The 20,607-nt window shown below is 41.1% G+C and overlaps 1 protein-coding gene across 1 annotated transcript; it reads left to right on the forward strand.

The window, feature by feature from the left end:
• Positions 1 to 974: 974 nt before the first annotated feature.
• On the forward strand, positions 975 to 13,267 carry Snrnp27 (small nuclear ribonucleoprotein U4/U6.U5 subunit 27). Its single transcript, XM_042683100.1, has 6 exons — positions 975 to 1,038; positions 2,182 to 2,302; positions 3,487 to 3,599; positions 5,005 to 5,084; positions 8,486 to 8,550; positions 12,935 to 13,267. Exons 1-6 carry the CDS (start codon positions 1,005 to 1,007, stop codon positions 12,987 to 12,989), a joined length of 468 nt encoding a protein of 155 aa, XP_042539034.1. The 5' UTR covers positions 975 to 1,004; the 3' UTR covers positions 12,990 to 13,267.
• The last annotated feature ends 7,340 nt before the right edge of the window (positions 13,268 to 20,607 follow it).

A 20,607-nucleotide genomic window follows, 5' to 3' on the forward strand; every position in this document is an offset into this window, starting at 1 on the left:
ATGTTGTCTAGTAAAGAAGCATACTGAGCTGTGGAAAGGGGAAGGAGCGCGCTAAGCTATGGGAAGGGAGCTCATGGGGTTTACACAGCTGGCTGGATTAGCAGCAGAAGTTCCATCTTTTACTGGTTAAGGGGTTCCATCATTTAACCTTTTTGCAGCTTTGAACATTTTAAAGCTTTTCATTTTTGAGGGTACTTTTTGGGAATAGAATCGAGCACAAAGTCTTTTCTTTACAAAATTAGACCTCATAATTTTGAGATGCTTTCTCAATACTAGCATCTGAAAAAAAAATACGAAGCTGGCAGATAGTAAATTTTGGTGTACTCACACCTCATGAGAGAAAACATTGGGAGAACACTTGAAAGCCTAAAGTGTTTATGTGTGTTATGTTCACAATTGGTCTGATGTAAAGCAGGTTATGTGGTCAGAGACTGGGAAAATTGGGGTGTTTGGGAGAAAGCTGTGTTAAGGTGGTGGGTGTATGATTCAATTCTCTAGACACTTCTATTAAGAAAATCAAATTGCAGTTCTTTTCTCCCTGTCCTGGGGTTTAAACTCAGGGCTTGGACATTGGTCCTGAGCTGTTTTTAGCCCAAGCCTGGCGCTTTCCCACTTGAGCTACAGCTTCACTTCTGGCTCTTTTGGTAGTTAATTGGAGATACCAGTTTCACAGGCTTTCTTGCTCAAGCTGGCCTCGGACGTTGATCCTCAGATCTCAGCCCCTGAGTAGCTCAAATAGCACATTTTAATGAGTTCGTTGGGCAAAGAATATGAAGGAGTGACTGCAGAAAGAGGAAGGGAGCAGAAAGGCCAACAAGGCCAACACGGGTCTAAGGGCTGAGAAGCCACAGCAATTCACCCGGGCTAGATCCTTTAGGCGCCGGAACCCCTGTGACTTATCACCACATTTTCCAGCCGGCGGTTGGAGCTCAGGGGGGCCAGCCTTCCCCGGAAGTCGTCGCAGCCCTGTTTCCGGGGGCGTGCCGAGGCGCGGTGGGACTCCGATGGGTCGCAGTCGCAGCCGTTCCCCGCGGAGGGGTGAGTCCTGCCCCCCGCGCCCCCTCAGCGAAGGCGTGGGACGAGGGTGGAAGCTCGGCTCCGCCCGCCCGCCTTCTCCTCAGCGCCGGGGCGGCGAGCGGAGGGGCGGGGCGGGGGCTCGCCTCCCCGGGGGAGCGCGGGGAGCGGGGCAGGGGCCCGGCCCGGCCGCCACCCCTCACCCTCTGGTTTCGGGACTCCGGCTTGAGTATTGTTCTCCCGCCGAGATCGTCAGCCTCCTCCTGTAGCCTCGGCCGTGCTCGAGGCCGGTGGGCTTAGAATCGGACCTCGGTTCTCGGCGTAGCTTCTAGGTGACCACGCGCATCGCATCCAGCCTCCGGGTCGAATTCCCGCGGTCGTTAGGGGTGACCGCCCCCACCTCGAAACGCGGCCGGGAGAATTCGTGCCCCGCCCCGTAGCTGGCCCCTAAGTACCCCGCGCCGTTGCTGAAATCCGTATTCAGAACTTTGAGCCCAGGGAGCGGCCCCGCCGGTCTCCGGGTGCCTTCAACCCCATAACTGTAAACAAGCTGGGCTTCAGTTAGCTCTTAGAACCTTGATGCTGTCCTTGGTTCGTTTGTGTCATCTCCAACTAGTGAGTATTCGTGTTTGTTTATTTGTTTGTTTTAACCGAGTTCTAGAACCCTTGAAGTGTGGCTGATCTGGGCTTAAATCTAAACAGATTTCCTATAATGACAAAGTATCTTCTTAGTAAACTTTTATAATTACGTACTTATTCAGATATTAAAAGTTTGGATGAACTGTTCAAAATTTGTATTGCTTTTCACTGTGACTTTTTTTGGGAGGGGGTACTATTTTTCTCTGCCAGAGGCTTGAACTCGGCCTGGTTCTGTCTCTAGGTCTCCTCGCCTCCTCCTCCACCCCTCCCACGGCTGGTACTCTACTACTTGAGCAATGCACTTCTGGCTTTTTGGTGGGGAATTGGATAGGAGAGTTTCACGGACTTTTCCTGCCTTGACTGGTTTCGAACTGAGATTTGCAGTAGTACTTCTCCTGAGTAGCAGACAGCTATTTTTTGTTTTTTAAAATTTTTATTGTGATTTTTCAGTGAGCCACAGTGGCTTGCACTGTATTCTTTTTTGAAGTACTTTATGGCTGTATAATTTGTGTGTGTTTGTATCATTAGAACGTAGGCGGTCGAGGTCCACATCCCGGGAGAGGGAACGCCGGCGCCGGGAAAGGTCACGTTCTCGGGATAGAGATAGAAGAAGAAGCCGTTCGAGGTCCCCACACCGAAGGCGCTCCAGGTAAGGACAGACATTAAAGCCTTTTCACAAAGCTATAAAAAGCCCAGTCATTTACAGTTTTGTGAAATGGAAAGACTTCATCCCAATTTTTTTCTTTTTTTGGGCTTGAACTTAAAGCTTTTGTTCTTTTTTTGGGCTTGAACTTAAAGCTTTGAGTTCTCTATTAGTCTTTTTCTTCAAGTCTGACATTCCCAGCTGTGATCTGAGGGTTGTGGTTCAAAGCCAGCCTGGACAGGAAAATCCATGAGACACTTATCTCCATTATTTATTTTTTATTTTTTATTTTGTCAGTCATGGGGCTTGAACTCTGGGCCTGAGTGCTGTCCCTCAGCTCTTCAGCTCAAGGCTAGTTTAGCTCTACCACTTGAGCCACAGAGCCACTTCCAGTTTTCTGAGTTGTTTATTGGAGATAAGAGTCTCACAGCCTTTCCTGCCTGGGCTGGCATTGAACCTTGATCCTCAGATCTCAGCCTCCTGAGTAGCTAGGATTACAGGGGTGAGCCACTGGTGCCCAGCACTTATCTCCAATTAACTCCCATAAAACTGGACGTGGCACTGTGGCTCAAAGTGGTAGAGTGTTAGCCTTGAGCAAAAAGCCCAGGAATAATGTCCAGGCCCCGAACTCAAGCCCTACTACTGACAAAAAATAAAAAAATGAAAACAAAAATAAAAGTTTTATATCAACTTTAGAAATGGATTCTTTCTTTTAAAATTTTAAAAGTTGTTATCTTTTAGTAGTTGTACAAAAGGGTTTCATTTCATCAAGTCATTGACTATAATTCATTTTAATCATTTGCTTATGTGGTGCTAAGGAATTGAACCCAGGGCTTCATGCATGCAAGGCAAGCAGTCTACCACTAAGCCACCTTCCCAGCCCTGGGTTTTTATTTTTGAGACAGCATCTCACTACATAGCCTAGACTGGCCTCCAGTCCCTTTTCACTTTATTTTTCAGATAAGATCTCCAGCTTTTGTCCTGAGTTGGCCTCTTATTGAGCAAAAGGCCAGAAGTGTGGCTCTCTAGAGCTAGAACCCAGCCTAGTTCAAGCCTCTGGCAGAGAAAAATAGTACCCCCTCCCAGCTTAGGATTCTCCTATGTCAGCTTCCTGAATGCTGGAATCAAAAGGTGTGCCACCACACCTAGCATGTATGTGATTTTCTAACATCTTTACTTATAAATATTAGATCTCCAAGACGACATCGATCCACTTCTCCTTCTCCTTCTCGACTGAAAGAAAGAAGAGATGAAGAAAAGAAAGAAACAAAAGAAACAAAAAGTAAAGAACGTCAGATTACTGGTAATGTTACTAGTTAAATACCTTGTTTAAATAAATTTAGTCATTATTAAATTATAAAAGTATAATTTTTAACATTTGATTATTAAGCTTTTTATAGTATTTATTGCACATAGTTGTTTTTGTTTTTTTTGCCTGTTCTGGACCTTAAACTCATGGTCTGGGCACTGTCCCTGAGCTTCTTTTGTTCAAGGCTAGTGTTCTATCACTTGAGCCACAGTGCCACTTCAGCTTTTTCTGTTTATGTGGTACTGAGGAATTTAACCCAGGGCTTCATGCATGCTAGGCAAGCACTCTACCACTAAGCCACATTCCCAGCCCCTCATTGCAGATAGTTTTGAGGTTTTATTTGCATTGTACCTTGGTGGATTGCTGCTTATCTAATGCTTATCTAATCTAGGAAGGATAGTAAAAAAAATATGAGAAAAATCTACTTTTTTGTTATCAAATAATTTGTTGGTACTTAGAACAAATGGAGACTTGAAAATTCTTCAGATTACTGATAGTTAAGATTTTTGCTGAAATAAAATTTTTTTTCTAGTTCCTTTAGCTTTAAATCATCCTGAATAATCATATCTTCTATAGTGGCACTTTTTTTTTTTTTTTTTTTTGGTCAGTCGTGGTGCTTGAACTCTGGGCCTGGGAGCTATCCCTCAGCTCTTCAGCTCAAACTAGAGCTCTACCACCAGTCATAGTGCCACTTCCAGTTTTCTGGTAGTATATTGGAGATAAGAGTCTCACAGACTTTCCTGCCTGGGCTGGCTTTGAACCAAGATCTCAGATCTCAGCCTCCTAAGTAGCTAGGATAACAGGTGTGAGGCACCAGCACCCAGCTTTAGTGGCACTTTTTTCTTTTGCATGCTTCTCTTCAAGCATTTGTGATCATAATCATTTAGAACTTCTTGATTTGCTTGAAAAATTCTCCTTAGAGGAAGAGAAGACTCTTGCCTTCTCATGAACTACCTTGGAGTTAGCATTACTTGGGACAAGTGGCAAGTGGCCATGTCCACCAAGTGGTTTATCTACTGGAGAAAAATCTGTTTGGAAGTACTTCAAAACCAAGTAGATAGTATCACATATTGTGAAGGTAGTCCTGCCTCAGGTTCAGAGACAGCACAGTCTCTTTCTTGCATCTTTTTTTTTTATTGCTCTTGGGGCTTGAACTTAGGGTCTGGCTGCTGTTCCTGACCTCTTTTTGCTCAAAGCTAGTGCTCTACCACTTGGAGCCGTAGCTCCACTTTCAGTTTTCTGGTAGTTAATTGGAGTAAAGTCTTACAGACTTTTCCTCTTGGGTTGGCTTTGAACTGTGAGCCTCAGATCAGACATCAGTCACATCATCAGATTTCTTTTTATATGTTCTCTGCTGATAAGGCGAAATATATATTAATCTGATCATTTATATTTGTAGAAGAAGACTTAGAGGGCAAAACGGAGGAAGAGATAGAAATGATGAAGTTAATGGGATTTGCTTCTTTTGACTCCACAAAAGTAAGTAAAACAGGCCAGCAGTTAAACATTCTGATTTGAATTTATCTGTCTGTCGTGTTTTTCTGAGTGTGTGTATTTACTATCACTTGTAAATTCTCCCATGGCTACAATTTTATTTGATTATAAGACAGTAACTTTTGGGGAGACTTTGAGAGCACAACAGAGGAAGCATTGCGTTGCCATTGGAATTCAGGGAGTATTTGCAAGAGATAATGCGTGAGTTAGATTTTAAAGGGTGTGTAGAGTTGATGAAACAAAGAAAAGGAAGATTTAAAATAGAGTGCTGTTTAGTCTGAAAGAACATGGTGTTTTGTGGGAATTCCAAATTTGGTAATTGGCAAGGGGTGCTTCTAGCCTTGTGACTGTGACTATCAATGGAGGTTGGAAAGCAAGTCTTGCAGGGCTTTTGATGCTCTTAATCACTAAGGAATTCAGATATTGAGGAGAAGAAGCAAGCGATTTTTATTTTTTGTTTTTATTTTATTGTCAGTCCTGGCGCTTAAACTCAGGGCCTGGGCCCTGTCCCTGAGTTGTTTTCTGCTCAAGGCTAGTGCTGTTACCACTTGAGCCACAGCTCTACTTCTGGTGTTTTTTTGGTAGTTTATTAGAGGTGAGAGTCTTTTTCCTGCCTAAGCTGGGTTTCAACCATGATCCTCAGATGCTAGCCTCTTGAGAAGGTAGGATTACAGGCATGAGCCACTGGCCCCAGGATTTCATTCACTTATTTTGAGACAGGGTCAGTGTAGCCTGGACTGGCCTTGAACTTGCTATGTAGCTCAAGCTGACAAGAGTCTCAGGACTAAGAAACAAGGATTTAAAATTATTTATTATTAAGTAATTGTACAAAGGCATTCCAGCTCCATGAGTCAGGTTATAAGCAGAATGCTTCTTAGTCACCCAGAAACAAGGGTTTTTTAAGCGAAGCAGTGACAAACTTCTATGTGTATTGTAGAAAGAAGACTGGTGATAGCATGGAGGACAGATGGAAAGGTAGTTTAGATTGGAAGTAGGGAGAACAGTGAAAGATGACATGGGAGAGGGGAGTCCAAGAGCACGTGAGAGCCAGGGACGTGGGAGTCAGTGCTACCCAGGCATTGGGCTGGGGGATCTGGGCAACGTGATAACAGGATTGAAGGAAAGGAAACTGCTAGGAATGGGAAAAGTCAGCTGCCAGGTGAAGATGACATTGGGCAGCTGTAGAGTGTCTCATAGCTCAGAGGGGAATGGAGACAGACTTGGAGAGAATTCTGTCTAGCCCTCATCATAATACAGAGACTTAGGGTGAGGGAGAAGAAGGAGGGATTGTAAATAGGAAAGGATGGGAGGAAGGGAGAAAATAGGAAGATGGAGAGAAATAAGGGAGAGGAGAGATTGAGGGGTATGGAAAGAAGAAATGGAAGGAGAGGAGGAGCAATGGTGAGAAGAGATTGTGTGGAAAGAAATAATACAATTTAAAATTTTCTTTTCTAAAATTTCCATGTAGTTTTATCAGTGGAAATTGAGTTTGTTTGTTAATTATCAAAATAATCCACTACTGACTGGGTGCAATATACTTGCTACTTGGGAATCAGAGATCAGGAGGACCAAGGTTTGAAGCTAGACTGGGAAAAAATTTAGCCAGACTTCATTTCAACCAATAACATCTGGGTGTGCACTTGTCATCACAGCTGCTGGAGAAGCAGTCCAAGCTGAATGGTCATAAATGTGAGACTATATTAGAAAAATAACTAAGCAAAAAGGGCTGGAAATGTGGCTCTAGTGGTAGAGCATCTGATTAGGAAGCAGTTGGCCCTAAGTTCAAACCCCAGTACAGCATACACAGAAACACACACACTGACTTCCCCTGATCCTGTATTTATTGGGCTGTTATGGAATAGGGTAATCTTAGGTGCTGTAAGAGTTTTGTAACTAGTGTGGTAGTATAGAGCATATGTGTTTTAAAAAGGAGTATTGAAACATACTTTATTTGAAATGAGAAAATTAACAATGAGTACTTATTTGTGGTTATGTGAACCCCATTATGTATTAACTTTTTCCCTTTCAATACACATTTTGTGTATTTTGTTTTTTCCAAAGAATGCTTTATGCATGAAGTAGTTTTATGTTGGTTGAATAGAAATATTTTCAGAGCAAACCAATTATAATGTTTTTTATTATTAGAAGAATAGGAAGGGAACTTATTGAAATAATTTTCTTTTTTTTTTTTTTTTTCTTTTGTCGGTCTTGGGCCTGAACTCTGGGCCTGGGCACTGTCCCTCAGCTCTTTTAACTCAAGGCTAGCACTCTACCACTTGAGTCACAGCGCCCCTTCTGTGTTTTTTCTGCAAGCACTCTATCACTGAGCCACCTTCCCAGCTGGAATTACTTTCTTATTTGTTTAATGATAGTATAATATATCACAATAAAATATTGTAGAAAATGTAAGGTACTTTGAGGAAATCATAGTTAACATTCTTTAGAAGTTAGAAAAGAAAATACTTCCTGGACATTGGGGCTTTTTAAATTTTTTATATCTGGTCCTAGGGCTTAAACTCTGGGCCTAGGTGCTATCCCTGAGCCTCTTTGTGTACAAGGCTAGCGCTCTACCACTTGAGTTACAGTGCCACTTTGAGCTTTTTCTCAGTAGTTTATTGGAGATAAAGAGTCTTACGGACTTTCCTGCCTGGGCTGACTTCAAACTATGATCCTCAGATCTCAGCCTCCTGAGTAGCTAGCATTACAGGTGTGAGCCACCAGTGCACAGCAGCAGTGGGTCTTTTGAATTAATTCTTGAACAATAGATGATGACTTGAAGTTTGGATGGGACAGGGAAGGTAAATCAGGTGTGAGGATCAGATGGGGCAAGCAGATACGGCTGGATCAAAAGATTGTAAAAGAATTTTAAAAAAGTGTGCCACATTGAGAAAGTCCAAGGTATAGCAACGTAACTTTAATGTTTATTAATCTGTATTCTGATTTCTGATTTAAATATAAAAACAGCAGTCATCTGTTTGAGAAATGGGATTTACATATGTGGAAAACAGTTCCAGCTATGATTTGAGAATATTATGAGTAAGATTGAATTTTATGGAAGCGTGAATTTTTCTGGAGATAATATTCACAACTTTTATATATTTCAAAGGATTCTTTGACCAAAAATGTTAGATCTGCTGCCTTAGTTCCCAGCATGCTTTGTACATGTGCCATGAATATTTTTTAATTTCATTATGTTAATTGCTTATGCATTACTATAGAAATGTGATCAGTGGCAATATTTGAGTTCATGGGATCTGAAAGCTCTTCTCCCCGCTTGGGTTTTCTTTTCCTTAAGTGGTTTTTGCCTTGTGTGTCCATGTGATACACCTCTTAGATCCAAGCATTTATTGTGTCCTTACTATTTTTCTATGTATTGTTTTCTCCAGGGGAAGAAGGTAGATGGTTCTGTAAATGCCTATGCCATAAATGTATCTCAGAAGAGGAAGTATAGGTATGTATAGCCCTCATTATCATACTTGAATTTAAATGAAATTTCATATTTAGAAGGTAGTTTTATTTTGGAATTATCATGTTTGTTTAGGAAATGTAGCAGTTTTCTATATTGTTTCTTGTTTTAATGAGGTATATCCTCCTTTTACTAGTGTGTTAAAATTATTTTCCAGTTAACATGTGTAAAGGTACTCTGTGTAAATGTTTTAGGTATAGGTAGTAAAAGAAAAGCATAACCTTAGGCGAGATATGGCGGTTCGTTCTTTTTTTTTTTTTTAAGGTATTGCCATATTTTTAATTGACTGTACATTTGTACAGAAACTTCCATGTAAGGGGTTCATTTTAAGTAAAATTATTATTTTTGCTTTGGCCATATAATTATACTGTTTATATTTTTAAAAATTCTTAACCAGTCATTATTATCCTTTGGGTGAGGTCTCTTATTTTTTTTTCAAATTTTTTATTGTGATTAAGTGGTTACATAATTTCCCAAATTTCACAGTATCATTCTTATAATTCCAGCATTCTGGAGGCTTAGGTGGTATTGAGAGTTCAAGGCCAACTTGGGTTACATAGTGAGACCTCGTTTTGTGAGTGAGCAAGCAAGTAGTGTGGCCTAGTCTTTAAAGTTTTGATTTCCCTTATAATTACAGATTTGAAATAGATACCTTCTCAATTTTATCTAGATTGATTATATAAAGATTTCAACTGTAGTTGGGTGCTGGTGACTCACCCTTGTAATCCTAGCTACTCAGGAGGCTGAGATCTGAGGATCACCATTCAAAGCCATCCCAGGCCGGAAAGTCGGTGAGACTCTTTAATAAACAACCAGAAAACTGGAAGTGGCACTGTGGCTCGTGGTAGAGCTCTAACCTTGAGCTGAAGAGTGGAGGGATAGCACCTGGGCGCAGAGTTCAAGCCCCACAATGAACAGAAAAAAAAAAATGATTTCAACTGTAAATATAGTCTTCTGTTAAGTATAGGTTTTTAAAATTTGTATTATAGAAATCAGTTCATACTGATTTTTTTTTTTTTTTGTGGTTGTGGGGCTTAAACTCAGGGCCCCAGCACTGTCCCTGAGCCTCTTTGTGCTCAAGGCTAGTGCTCTACCACTTGAATTGCCGTGTCACTTCATAGTTTTTTTTGAGTGGTTTATTGGAGATAAGAGTTTCATGGGGAGCTGGGAAGGTGGCTCAGTGGTAGAGCGCTTGCCTTGCATGCCTGAGGCCCTGGGTTCGATTCCTCAGCACCACATAAGCAAAAAGAAAAAAGCTGGAAGTGGTGCTGTGGCTCAAGTGGTAGAGCGCTAGCCTTGAGCTGAAGAGCTGAGGGACAGTGCTCAGGCCAGAGTTCAGGCCCCATGTCTGGACCCCCTTGCCCCCTACCAAAAAAACAGAGTTTCATGGGGACTCTTCTGCCCAGACTAGCTTTGAACCATGAACCTCAGATCTCAACCTCCTGAGTAGCTAGGATTACAGCCGTGAGCTACCAATACCTGGCCTCACTGAATTTTTTTGTTTGTTTGTTTGTTTTGTCTTGTTTTTTTTTTTTTTTTGCCGGTCATGGGGCCTGATCTCTGGGCCTGGGCGCTGTCCCTCAGCTTTTCAGCTCAAGGCTAGCGCTCTACCACTCTACCCACAGCGCCACTTCCGGCTTTTTTCTTTTTGCTTACTTATGTGGTGCTGAGGAATCGAACCCAAGGCCTCAGGCATACAAGGCAAGAGCCACCTTCCCAGCCCTCACTGAATTCTTAATAAGTTAAAAAGGCAAGAGCTGGAAGCTGGTGGCTCATGCCTACTTATGCAGGAGGCTGAGATCTGAGGATTACGGTTCGAAGTCAGCCTGGGCAGGGAAGTCTCTGAGATTCTTGTCTCCAAAAATCTACTCAGAAAAAGCTGAAAGTGATACTGTGGCTCAAGTGGTAGAGCACTAGCCTTGAGCACAAAGAGGTTCAGGCACATCTTCCAGGCTCCATGTTCAAGCCCCAGGGCTGGCAAAAAAAAAAAAGGCAAGACGTGTTGAAACATTGCCTTTCTCTCTACCTTTATTACAGATAAAACATTAATATTCCAGTTAATGTAGACTATAAATAATGGGATTTGAGGTTCTGAATTAAGGTACTAAATCATCAGACAGCCTTTCAATATAATTACCTTCAAATAAAATCTTTTTTTTTTTTTTTTTTTATTGTAAAGATACTATACAGAGGGTTACAGTTACATGAGTGAGGTAATGAGTACACTTCCTCTTGAACATTGTTACCCCCTCCATTGTTTTCCCCCTACCATCCCCTCCCTTCCCCGAGGTTCTTTTTTTTTTTTTTTTTTTGATTGTGATTAAGTGATTACATAATTTCAAAGTCACAAGTTCATTCTAACTTTCCTGGAGCAAATTGTCTATCACAGTCTGTAATATATAACAGTGTTCACATGTTATATACCATATTTGTGATCAGCAGCATGGGGATATTTAGTAGTGGTTCAACCAGATGAGCGGGAGTTCTTTGTTTCTTAAGTCCTGTTAGTTTTGTCGTATCACCTAACATTTTGGATTTAGCATCCACTTATCAGGGAGACCATGTACCCTTTGTCTCTTCGTTCTTGGCTTACCTCGCTCAACATGATTCCTTCTAGCTCCATCCATCAAATAAAATCTTACAAGGTGAATCATTAGAGGGTACACATTGAATTTGTTTGATGGGCACCTATTTTGGAATTGGTCTCTACTTCTTTAAACAAGGTATTTAGTGTTATCTAAAATAAACATGTTTTCAACTGATTTTTAGTTTGGTCTGTACTTGGAATTGAAGTCAGATTTTTTGTGTGTGTATGCTGGTCCTGGGTTTTGAACTCTGGGCCTGGGCGCTTTCCTTGAACTAGCTCAAGGCCAGCACTCTACCGCTTAAGCCACAGCTCCACTTACGGCTTTTTGGTAGTTAATTGGAGATAAGAGTCTCACTGGTGGGGCTGGGAAGGTGGCTCAGTGGTAGAGCGCTTGCCTTGCATGCATGAGGCCCTGGCTCGATTCCTCAGCACCACATAAGCAAAAAGAAAAAAGCCGGAAGTGGCGTTGTGGCTCAAGTGATAGAGTGCTAGCCTTGAGCTGAAGAGCTGAGGGACAGCGCCCAGGCCCAGAGTTCAGGCCTCAATACCAGACCAAAAAAAAAAGAGTCTCACTGGCTTTCCTGCTCAGGCTGGCTTTGAACTTCAGACCTTAAATCTCAGCCCCCTGAGTAGCTAGGATTACAGGCATGAGCCACCAACACCAGGCTGAATTTGAACTCAGGGATTCACATTTGTTAGGCTGGCCTAGTGAATGAGCCATGCCTCCAGCCCAGGGTTTTTTTTTTGTTTTTGTGTGTTTTTGTTTTGTGTGCTTGCCTGTACGCATGTGTGTGCTGGTCCTGGGGCTTGAACTCAGGGCTATGGGCACTGTCGCTAAGCTTTTTTTTGCTCCAGTTTAGTGCTCTACCACTTGAACCACAGTTCCACTTCTGGCTTTTTGATGGTTAATAGGAGATAAGAATCAATGCAATCCTCAGATCTCAGCCTCCTGAGTAACTGGGATTAGACTCATGAGCCCCTGGTGCCTGGCTCTGTTGTTTATTTTTGAGATAGGATCTTGAGGACTTTTCTCCTTGTCTGGCCTTCAACTTCTGTCCTTTAGATCTTAGCCTTTCAAAGATCCTTTAGGTCTTAGCTAGTGCCTGGCTCAATCTATTTTTTTAAGTCTATAGACTTTTCCCAAATGATTTGAAGGGATATTTCCATACCACAGCTTGGATTTTAAATAAGTTCAAAGGCTTCAGCCTATTTTAACAATAAAATGTGAGCTTTGGGTATATATGAAACCCTGGTTCTATCTCTAAACACCACAAAAGGAAAAGGAAGGAAAGGGGCGGGAGATGGATCAGAACAGAAGGGGAAATATCTCTGAATGTGTAGAACCTTGAATTGTTTCTACCCTAAACAGAATCTCACTGTATAGTTCAGGCTAACCTCAAACTCTCCGTCCCACTGCTTCACCCTCCTGAATACTGGGATTATAGGGGTGTTCCACCAAACATGGCTTTCACTTTGTCATTTTAAAGATGGCGTTAGGTTTAATTCCCAAAGTCTGTTATTTATTTATTTATTTTTAATTTTTATTTTTTATTGTGAAAATACTGTACAGAGGGGTTACAATTACATGGGCAAGATAATGAGTACATTTCTTATCAAGCATTGTAGCCTCCTCCTTTGTTTTCGCTTCCCATCCCTTCCCACCCTCCCCCCCATCCCCCCTACCCAACCCCTACCACCAAAGTGTTATTTATTTATTTATTTTACTTACAAGGGGTACAGATTTACAAAAAAATAAAAATAAACTCTGTTCTCTTCTTATAGGCAATACATGAATCGAAAAGGTGGATTCAACAGACCTTTGGATTTTATTGCATGAGAATTGAAATGTTGAAGAATGATTTTTTCCCCTCATCTTGGTGGATTTTGTATTTAATATGCATCAAAAACAAGATCTCAGTTCTTCCTTCTTATAAAGTAAGAAAAATCTTATTTATGATGTACACAATTCACTTTTCTCAAAAGAAGATAAGTAAATGTAACTTTTTTTTTTTTTCCAAGGAAATACCATTTGGGGCAATCATCAGCCCCTGTTTTGTTTGTCCTTATTCCTATGGAAGCTATATGTGTTTTCTTCTTGAATGCTGTTAGGACTTTTTTAAAAACAAAGTAATTTGGATGTGAGTTTTCCCAATAAAGCAATATTTCTACCCATTTTATATTTGATACATTTTTTATTACAAGATTAAATAATCTAGATCTTTTTTCATACATAGATTTAGGTGCCTTGATTTTCTTTAATTGTATTTTTGTTATCTTTGTTATACAAAGGGGTTACCATTTAACATATCAGTTGATAAGTATAGTGCATCATTACTGATAGAATAACTACTTTCATCATTCTCCCCAGCCCTCCTTTTTTCTTTCTTATAACTTGATTCTTAGTAGTTTTAAATTGGAAGAAGTATAACTTTGAGCATGGCACTGGTAGCTCATGCCTATAATCTTAGTTACTCTGAAGTCTAAGATCTGAAGGATCTCAGTTTGAAGCTAGCTGAGACAGAAAAGCTAGCTATGTTGAAAAAAGCACAAAAACATGGCTATAGAGACATGCCTCAAGTATTACAGCACTAGCTGAGAAAAGAAGCCAAATAAGCATAAGGGTCTGAGTTCAAATCCCAGTATTATGTGTGTCTATGTGGAGAGAGAGAGATAGCGCCTTGTACCAGTGGCTCATGCCTGTAAACCTAGCTACTGAGGAGGTTGAGCTCTGAAGATTGCAGTTCAAAGCCGCCCAGGAAGGATATCCTTGAGACTTCTCTCTCTAGTTAAGTACCCAAAAAGTCAGAAGTGGAACTCTGGCTCAAGTGGTAGAGTTCTAGCTTTGAGAAAAGGAAGAAGAAAAAAAAATCTCAGGGACAGGACCCAGGCTCTGAGTTCCAGCCTCAGAACTTAGCACCAAAAAAATATAACTGGATGTTTGCATCTTCACTATTTTCCCCCACCTCAAACACTGTTTATTGTTTTCCCCCAGTATAAAAACAATTTCACAAAAAAACTAAAACAAAAAAAACAATTTCACATTTTATTACAAAAACAAAAGCGAAAGGAAAAGTTAAAATCACCCATAATCTACCTCCAGAAATAATCAATATTAACCATTTTGGTATGTCTTTCCAGGTTCCTGGGTTCTTTGGTTTGTGTTTCTCCAACCACCCATGGAATCAGAATGTATATGTAATTCTTAAAACTCTTTTCTTCCCATATACTGTGAACATTTTTCATACTCTTAAGTACGTTGTTGAGGAATGTAGCAGTTTGATGAATGGTGAACATTGGCTTGTCTCCCATGACTTGTTATTACAACCAAGTACTATCTTTTCCCTTTACTTTTTTTTTGCTTCTTGGGTTTGAACTCAGGTTGCTGCAGTTGTCAGGCTACTCAACCACAAGACCCCAATCCCTTTTTGCTTTTGTTATTTATTGAATAGGGTCTCACATTTACTCCTTATTTATGCTGTTTGGCTACCTAAGATGATAGATTAAGAAGTAATCTTTTTGCCCAGGCTGGCCTCAAATCTCAATTTTTCTGATTCTGCTTCAAAGTAGCTGGGATTGATTATAGGCATGAACCATGATTTCCAGCTTTTTTTTTTCTTTTGATACTGGGGTTTGAACTCGGGTCTTTGCACTTGCTAGGTCATTGTGTATGTATTTTTGTACTTGACCCATCATTTCCTCAGGCTCAGTTTTTAGATGTGCCATTTCCTGAGTGAGAGATAAATGGCTATATTTTAAGGGTTTTGATGTGTATGACTAGAAGGTAAAAACCAACTAAACATAAGCATTCTCATTTTATATACATGCCCAAATAGTAGATGTAATAATTTTTTAGTCTTCCATCTGATTGGGTAAATATGATATTTGGTTTTATTTTACCCTCCTAGGAGGGTATTTTTAAAGTGTATTAGTTGTATACATTTCTTTTGTGAAATGCTATTTTCAAGTCTTTCGTCCATTAGCTTTTGACAAGCTTTCTTTTTCCCATTCAATAAAGCTCTTGGTTTATTGAAGCTAATAACCATGACCATTCTATTTCATATCATTTGAGGCTCTGTGAGATTTTACTTTTGTATTTTTAGTTAGTAATTACTGCTAGTCCATGGAATACAATTCAAATAGTACAAAGGTGAGGTAGTCTTGTCTTAATTGTGCACTTATTTAGAGATACTGCATACATGGCTAGGCATGGTAATACACGCCTGTAATCCCAGCATTCCTAAGATTAAGGCCAACCTGGCCTACATAAGTGAGAGCTTCCTTGGGCACCCAAGGAAGCTGCCTGCCTATAATCCTAACTACTAAGGAGTCTGAGATCTGAGGATAATGGTTCAAAGAAAAATTACCCCTCCCCCCCAGCCAAAAAAAAGCTGGAAGTGGAGTTGTGGCTCAAATGGTAGTAGCTATAGCCTTGAGCAAAAAAGCTCAGAGACAGCACCCATGCCCTAAGTTAAGACCCCGGACTGACAGCAACAACAAAAAAGCTATATTTCTACAAACATATATGTTGTTTTATTATTCAAATGAAAGTATACTATATATACAGCTCCACACTTATCAGCACATGTAAAATTGCCTTTTTTTAAAAAAGGAGGTTGCATTATAGTCTTCTGTAGGATGAATCATAGTTTATTTAACTCTCTGTTAATTAAAGGACAATTAAGTTGTATTTTGCTATTTTGAACAGTTCTGTAATATTCTCATATACACATGACTACAAACCTTTGGCTAGATGTCATCTTTATTGCATCTGAAAGTGGACCCTCTGTTGTGCTTTCCTGATGTTAGTTTCCTGTAAAGAGAATAATAGTTCTGTTACTACAAGACCTGCTTCAGTGCATGTGACACCTTAGTCCACTTAAGTGCTATCATTTCTAGTTTCCAGAGCTGAACTTCCAGCTGAAGTTCTTCAGACTATAAAGACAGAAACTCTTGAAGTAAGTAGAAAAATTTTTTTTTTTTTTTTGGTCCTGTTGTGGGGCTTGAACTCTGGGCCTGGGCGCTGTCCCTCAGCCCTTTAGCTCAAGGCTGGCGCTCTACCACTTGAGCCACAGCACTACTTGCGGCTTTTTTCTTGTTGCTTATGTGGTGCTGAGGAATCGAACCCAGGACCTCAGGCATGCAAGGCAAGCGCTCTACCACTGAGCCACCTTCCTAGCCCGTAAGTAGAAAATATTGCTGAAGTAATTGATTATTGTTGCACATCTTGAAATGCCATTGCAGTTATTGCCACCCGGCATTTGAGTTCATTATTTGGACTTCTTGCCAACCTACAGAAAGTTGTTTAGGTGGAGAATGCAAATCTAGGATAAAATTAGATGCTCTGAGCCAAATTCTGTTTTGGGATTGTCATTTTATTGATATAGTCCTAGTATAGATTTGATTTGAGATCCTTAAGGCAATATTCTTCGTAAACACATAATCTGAAAGAACCTGGTAGGTCAGTAAGTTTGTTGTCCAGGAGCTAACACCAAAGAGATGATAAAACAGGAAAACGCAAAAATCCGGAGAGAGGGAACCTATGATCCTAGAAATCTTGGTTTGAAGGAAGTTTTTTAAAAATCCAATCTTGGAGAATAACAGTAGAGCATCCTTTTTTATCTAATGTGCTGCTGACTTACAGAGAGTGTAAATTGCGATGTCTTTTTTTTTTTTGGGGTCCTGGACCCGAACTCTGGGCCTGGGTGCTGTCCCTCAGCTCTTCAGTTCAAGGCTAGAGCCACAGCACCACTTCCAGTTTTTTCTGCTTATGTGGTGCTGAGGAATGGAACCCAGGGCCTCCAGCATGCAAGGCAAGCGCTCTACCACTGAGCCACCTTCCCAGCCCCGTGATACATCTTTTGTTTCCAAGTATCTAAAGGCTCAAGCCTTAGGCTTTCCACTCTGCCTTGGTGAGTCATCTATGTGACTTCAGACACATCTTTTTATTTTTATTTTTTTTTTTGTCGGTCGTGGGGCTTGAACTCTGGGCCTGGGCGCTGTCCCTCAGCTCTTCAGCTCAAGGCGAGCGCTCTACAACTTGAGCTACAGCGCCACTTCCGGTTTTCTGGTGGTTTATTGGAGATAGGAGTCTCACGGTCTCTCCTGCCCCGGCTGGCTTTGAACCTCGATCCTCAGCTCTCAGCCTCCTGAGTAGCTAGGATTACAGGCGTGAGCCACCGGCGCCCGGCTTCAGACACATCTTATACTGTGGCTCTCAGATCTGTACTTCCAGCCTGACCATTTTATTGAATTATAGTCTCATACCTCAAATTTAAGATTAATGGAACTAAACTTGATCTCTCACTCTACTTTTTTTCCTTAAGGCTTCCTGATCTTCATAAAAGGCCATTTCATTTACTCCTTCATTCAGAACAAAATCCTGGGGTCATCTTTAATGCCATTTTCTTTCATTCCCTATATCTGATTCATTAGCAAATCCTTTTGATGTTTTTAATCCAACCATTTCTTTTTTTTCTTTTTTCTTTTTTTTGGGGGGAGAGGGGGGAAGGTCAGCCATGTTGCTTGAGCTGTCAGGACCTGGGTGCTATCTTTGAGTTCTTTTTACTCAAGGCTGGTGCTCTGCAACTTTGAGCTACAGCTCCACTTCTGGTTTCCTGGTGGTTAATTGGAGATAAGAGTCTCACAGACTTTTCTGCCTGGGCTTGCTTGCTTTGAACCATGATCCTCAGATCTCAAGGATTGTAGGCGTGAGCCACCAGCTTCTGCCTTGAATCCAACCATTTCTCATTATCTTACTACTCCTAGCCATCTCTTGCCTAGACTATTCCAATAGCCTTCTCCTAGGTCTCTACTCTAGCTGTTTCTTCCCTACCCAGCAGTGGAGCTAGGTCGTCTAAAATGCACTAGTACATATTTTTTCCTGGCTCCAAAAGCTTTCCATTAGAATACAGTCCAGCTGCTCCAGTGTGGCTCACATCCACCGTAGTCTTTGCTGTTCTTTGAGAACAGACATGTCTTATCTTCAGAGCCATCCACTTCAAAGCACTGTCCCTGAGCTGCTTTTGCCCAAGGCTAGCTCTCTACCACTTGAGCCACAATGACATTTCCATCTTTTTCTATTTATGTGGTACTGAGGAATCAAACCCAGGGCTTCATACATGCTAGGCAAGCACTCTACCTCTAAGCCACATTCCCAGATCATGTGTTTGGCTTTTTTAACTTAACACAGTGTTGTAAGGTTTATCATATTGTATATTAGTGTACTATAACTTTATAGCCAAATCCTGTCCCATAAATATACTATATTTTTATTTATAATTTATCAGTTGATGGTCATTTTTGTTGTTTCTATTTTATAATACTTTTATGAATTTCCTTTTATGAATGAACATTTATTACAGGTTTGTGTATAAATTTTTTTTTCCATTCTCAGCTACTTATCTCTGAGCTGAAATTACTAAGTTATATGGTAATAGTTTAACCTTTTGAAGCACTGTCAAACTCTTTCCAAAGCAGCTGTACTGTTTTGCATTCCCATAAGCAGTATGTAAGGGTTTTACCTGCTCTCCAAACCCCTGTACCTTTTCCTCACAGTTCTTAGGCCACTGCCTGGCACCTATGCATTTATTTATGACTCAGTCTTCCATCAGATGTGAGCTCTGAGACCTAGGACTTGTCCCCTCTCTGCAAGGGCTTGTCTCACTGCTGTAACGCCAACACCACTCAGTATGGGCCAAAGTAAAACACTCAAGAAATACCTTCAAGCCAGGTGCCAATGGCTCATGCCTTAATCCTAGCTACTCAGGAGGCTGAGATCTGAAGATCACAGTTCAAAACTAGCCCCAGCAGAAAAGTCTGTGAGACTAATCTCCAGTAAACCATCAGAAAACCAGAAGTGGTGCTGTGGCTCAAGTGGCAGAGTGCTAGCCTTGAGCTAAAGAGCTGAGGGACAGCGCCCAGGCCCAGAGTTCAAGCCCCGCAACCAACAACAACAACAAAAAAAGTACCTTCAGCTTGGTGAATATATAGTAATGTCTACACTTCTGTTAAAAAATCTGGAAATGGGCTGGGAAGGTGGCTCAGTGGTAGAGCGCTTGCCTTGCATGCCCGAGGCCCTGGGTTCGATTCCTCAGCACCACATAAGCGAAAAGAAAAAAGCCAGAAGTGACGCTGTGGCTCCAGTGGTAGAATGCTAGCCTTGAGCACAAAGAGGCTCAGGGATAGCACCTAGGCCCTGAGTTTAAGCCTCCGGACCAGCAAAACAAAAAACAAGAACAAAAAAACCAAACTGGAAACACTATGACAGAACTTTGAACAGTAGTGACAATCCTATTGGCCCCTCTTCAGTGCCAACTTTTCCATACTCCCTTGTCTGTACTTGTATATATGTAATACAAGTGGAGATGAGGAAAGAATATAGTTTGATCACTACCACTTGAGCCACAGCTCCACTTCTACTGTTTTGGTGGCTAATTAGAGATAAGAGTCTTATGGACTTTCATACCCAAGCTGGCTTCAAACCTTGATCTTCAGATTTCAGCCTCCCAAGTAGCTAGTATTATAGGCATGAGCTACTGTCTCTCAACAATTTTAGCCTTAAGAAAGAAATATGTAAGGGGTTATATTACAGTTTAATTATTATTCAACATGGTGCCTAGGAAAACAGTGCCAATATATATGTAAGTTGTCTTTAAAAAAAAATCTGCTACAGTGTTTTATGTAATGTATATATCACCATTTGTTTATCCATAGTCCTTTTTTTTTTTTTTTTGCCAGTCCTGGAGCTTGAACTCAGGGCCTAGGTACTGTTCCTGAGCTTCTTTTGCCAAGGCTAGCCCTTTACCACTTGAGCCACAGAGCCACTTCTAGCTTTTTCTGTTTATGTGGGGCTGAGGAATTGAACCCAGGGCTTCATGCATGCTAGGTAAGCACTCTACCACTGAGCCACATTCCCAGCCCCAGTTGCCCTAATTTTAAAATCACAAATATCTTTTGGAGCGACTAATACTTGAAAAGTATAGTTTTTTTTTTGTTTTTGTTTTTTTTGGGTCCAGTCGTGGGGCCTTGAACTCTGGGCCTGGGCGCTGACCCTCAGCTTTTCAGCTCAAGGCTAGCGCTCTACAACTTGAGCCACAGCGCCACTTCCGGCTTTTTTCTTTTTTCTTATGTGGTGCTGAGGAATCGAACCCAGGGCCTCAGGCATGCAAGGCACGCGCTCTACCAGTGAGCCATCTTCCCAGCCCCGAAAAGTATAGTTTTTAAGTGTTTTAAAATGTAATATTATGATAGTGATGGCATGGTACTGGATTGTCCCAAGTAGTCAGAAATGATTTTACAGCAAAATCTTTAATATTACTTTGAGTGAGATAATCCTTATCTGCTAACCTCCACCTAGAGAGGAAGCATGGCTTGAAGCAGTGGCACACAGCTGTCATCCCCAGCAGCATGAATGCTAGTAGGAGGAACACATAACCTGTTCAGGCATAAACTGAGGC

This window comes from Dipodomys spectabilis, unplaced genomic scaffold, assembly GCF_019054845.1.
Source record: "Dipodomys spectabilis isolate Male_0828 unplaced genomic scaffold, ASM1905484v1 ptg000079l, whole genome shotgun sequence".
NCBI classification, from domain to species: domain Eukaryota; kingdom Metazoa; phylum Chordata; class Mammalia; order Rodentia; family Heteromyidae; genus Dipodomys; species Dipodomys spectabilis.

Bases quoted from the DNA above. Each gene is read 5' to 3' on its own strand.
- Snrnp27 (XM_042683100.1), top strand. From the start codon at position 1,005: ATGGGTCGCAGTCGCAGCCGTTCCCCGCGGAGGG. The intron at 3,600-5,004 runs GTAATGTTACTA...TTATATTTGTAG, and splicing joins TAAAGAACGTCAGATTACTG to AAGAAGACTTAGAGGGCAAA. The intron at 8,551-12,934 runs GTATGTATAGCC...CTCTTCTTATAG, and splicing joins TCTCAGAAGAGGAAGTATAG to GCAATACATGAATCGAAAAG.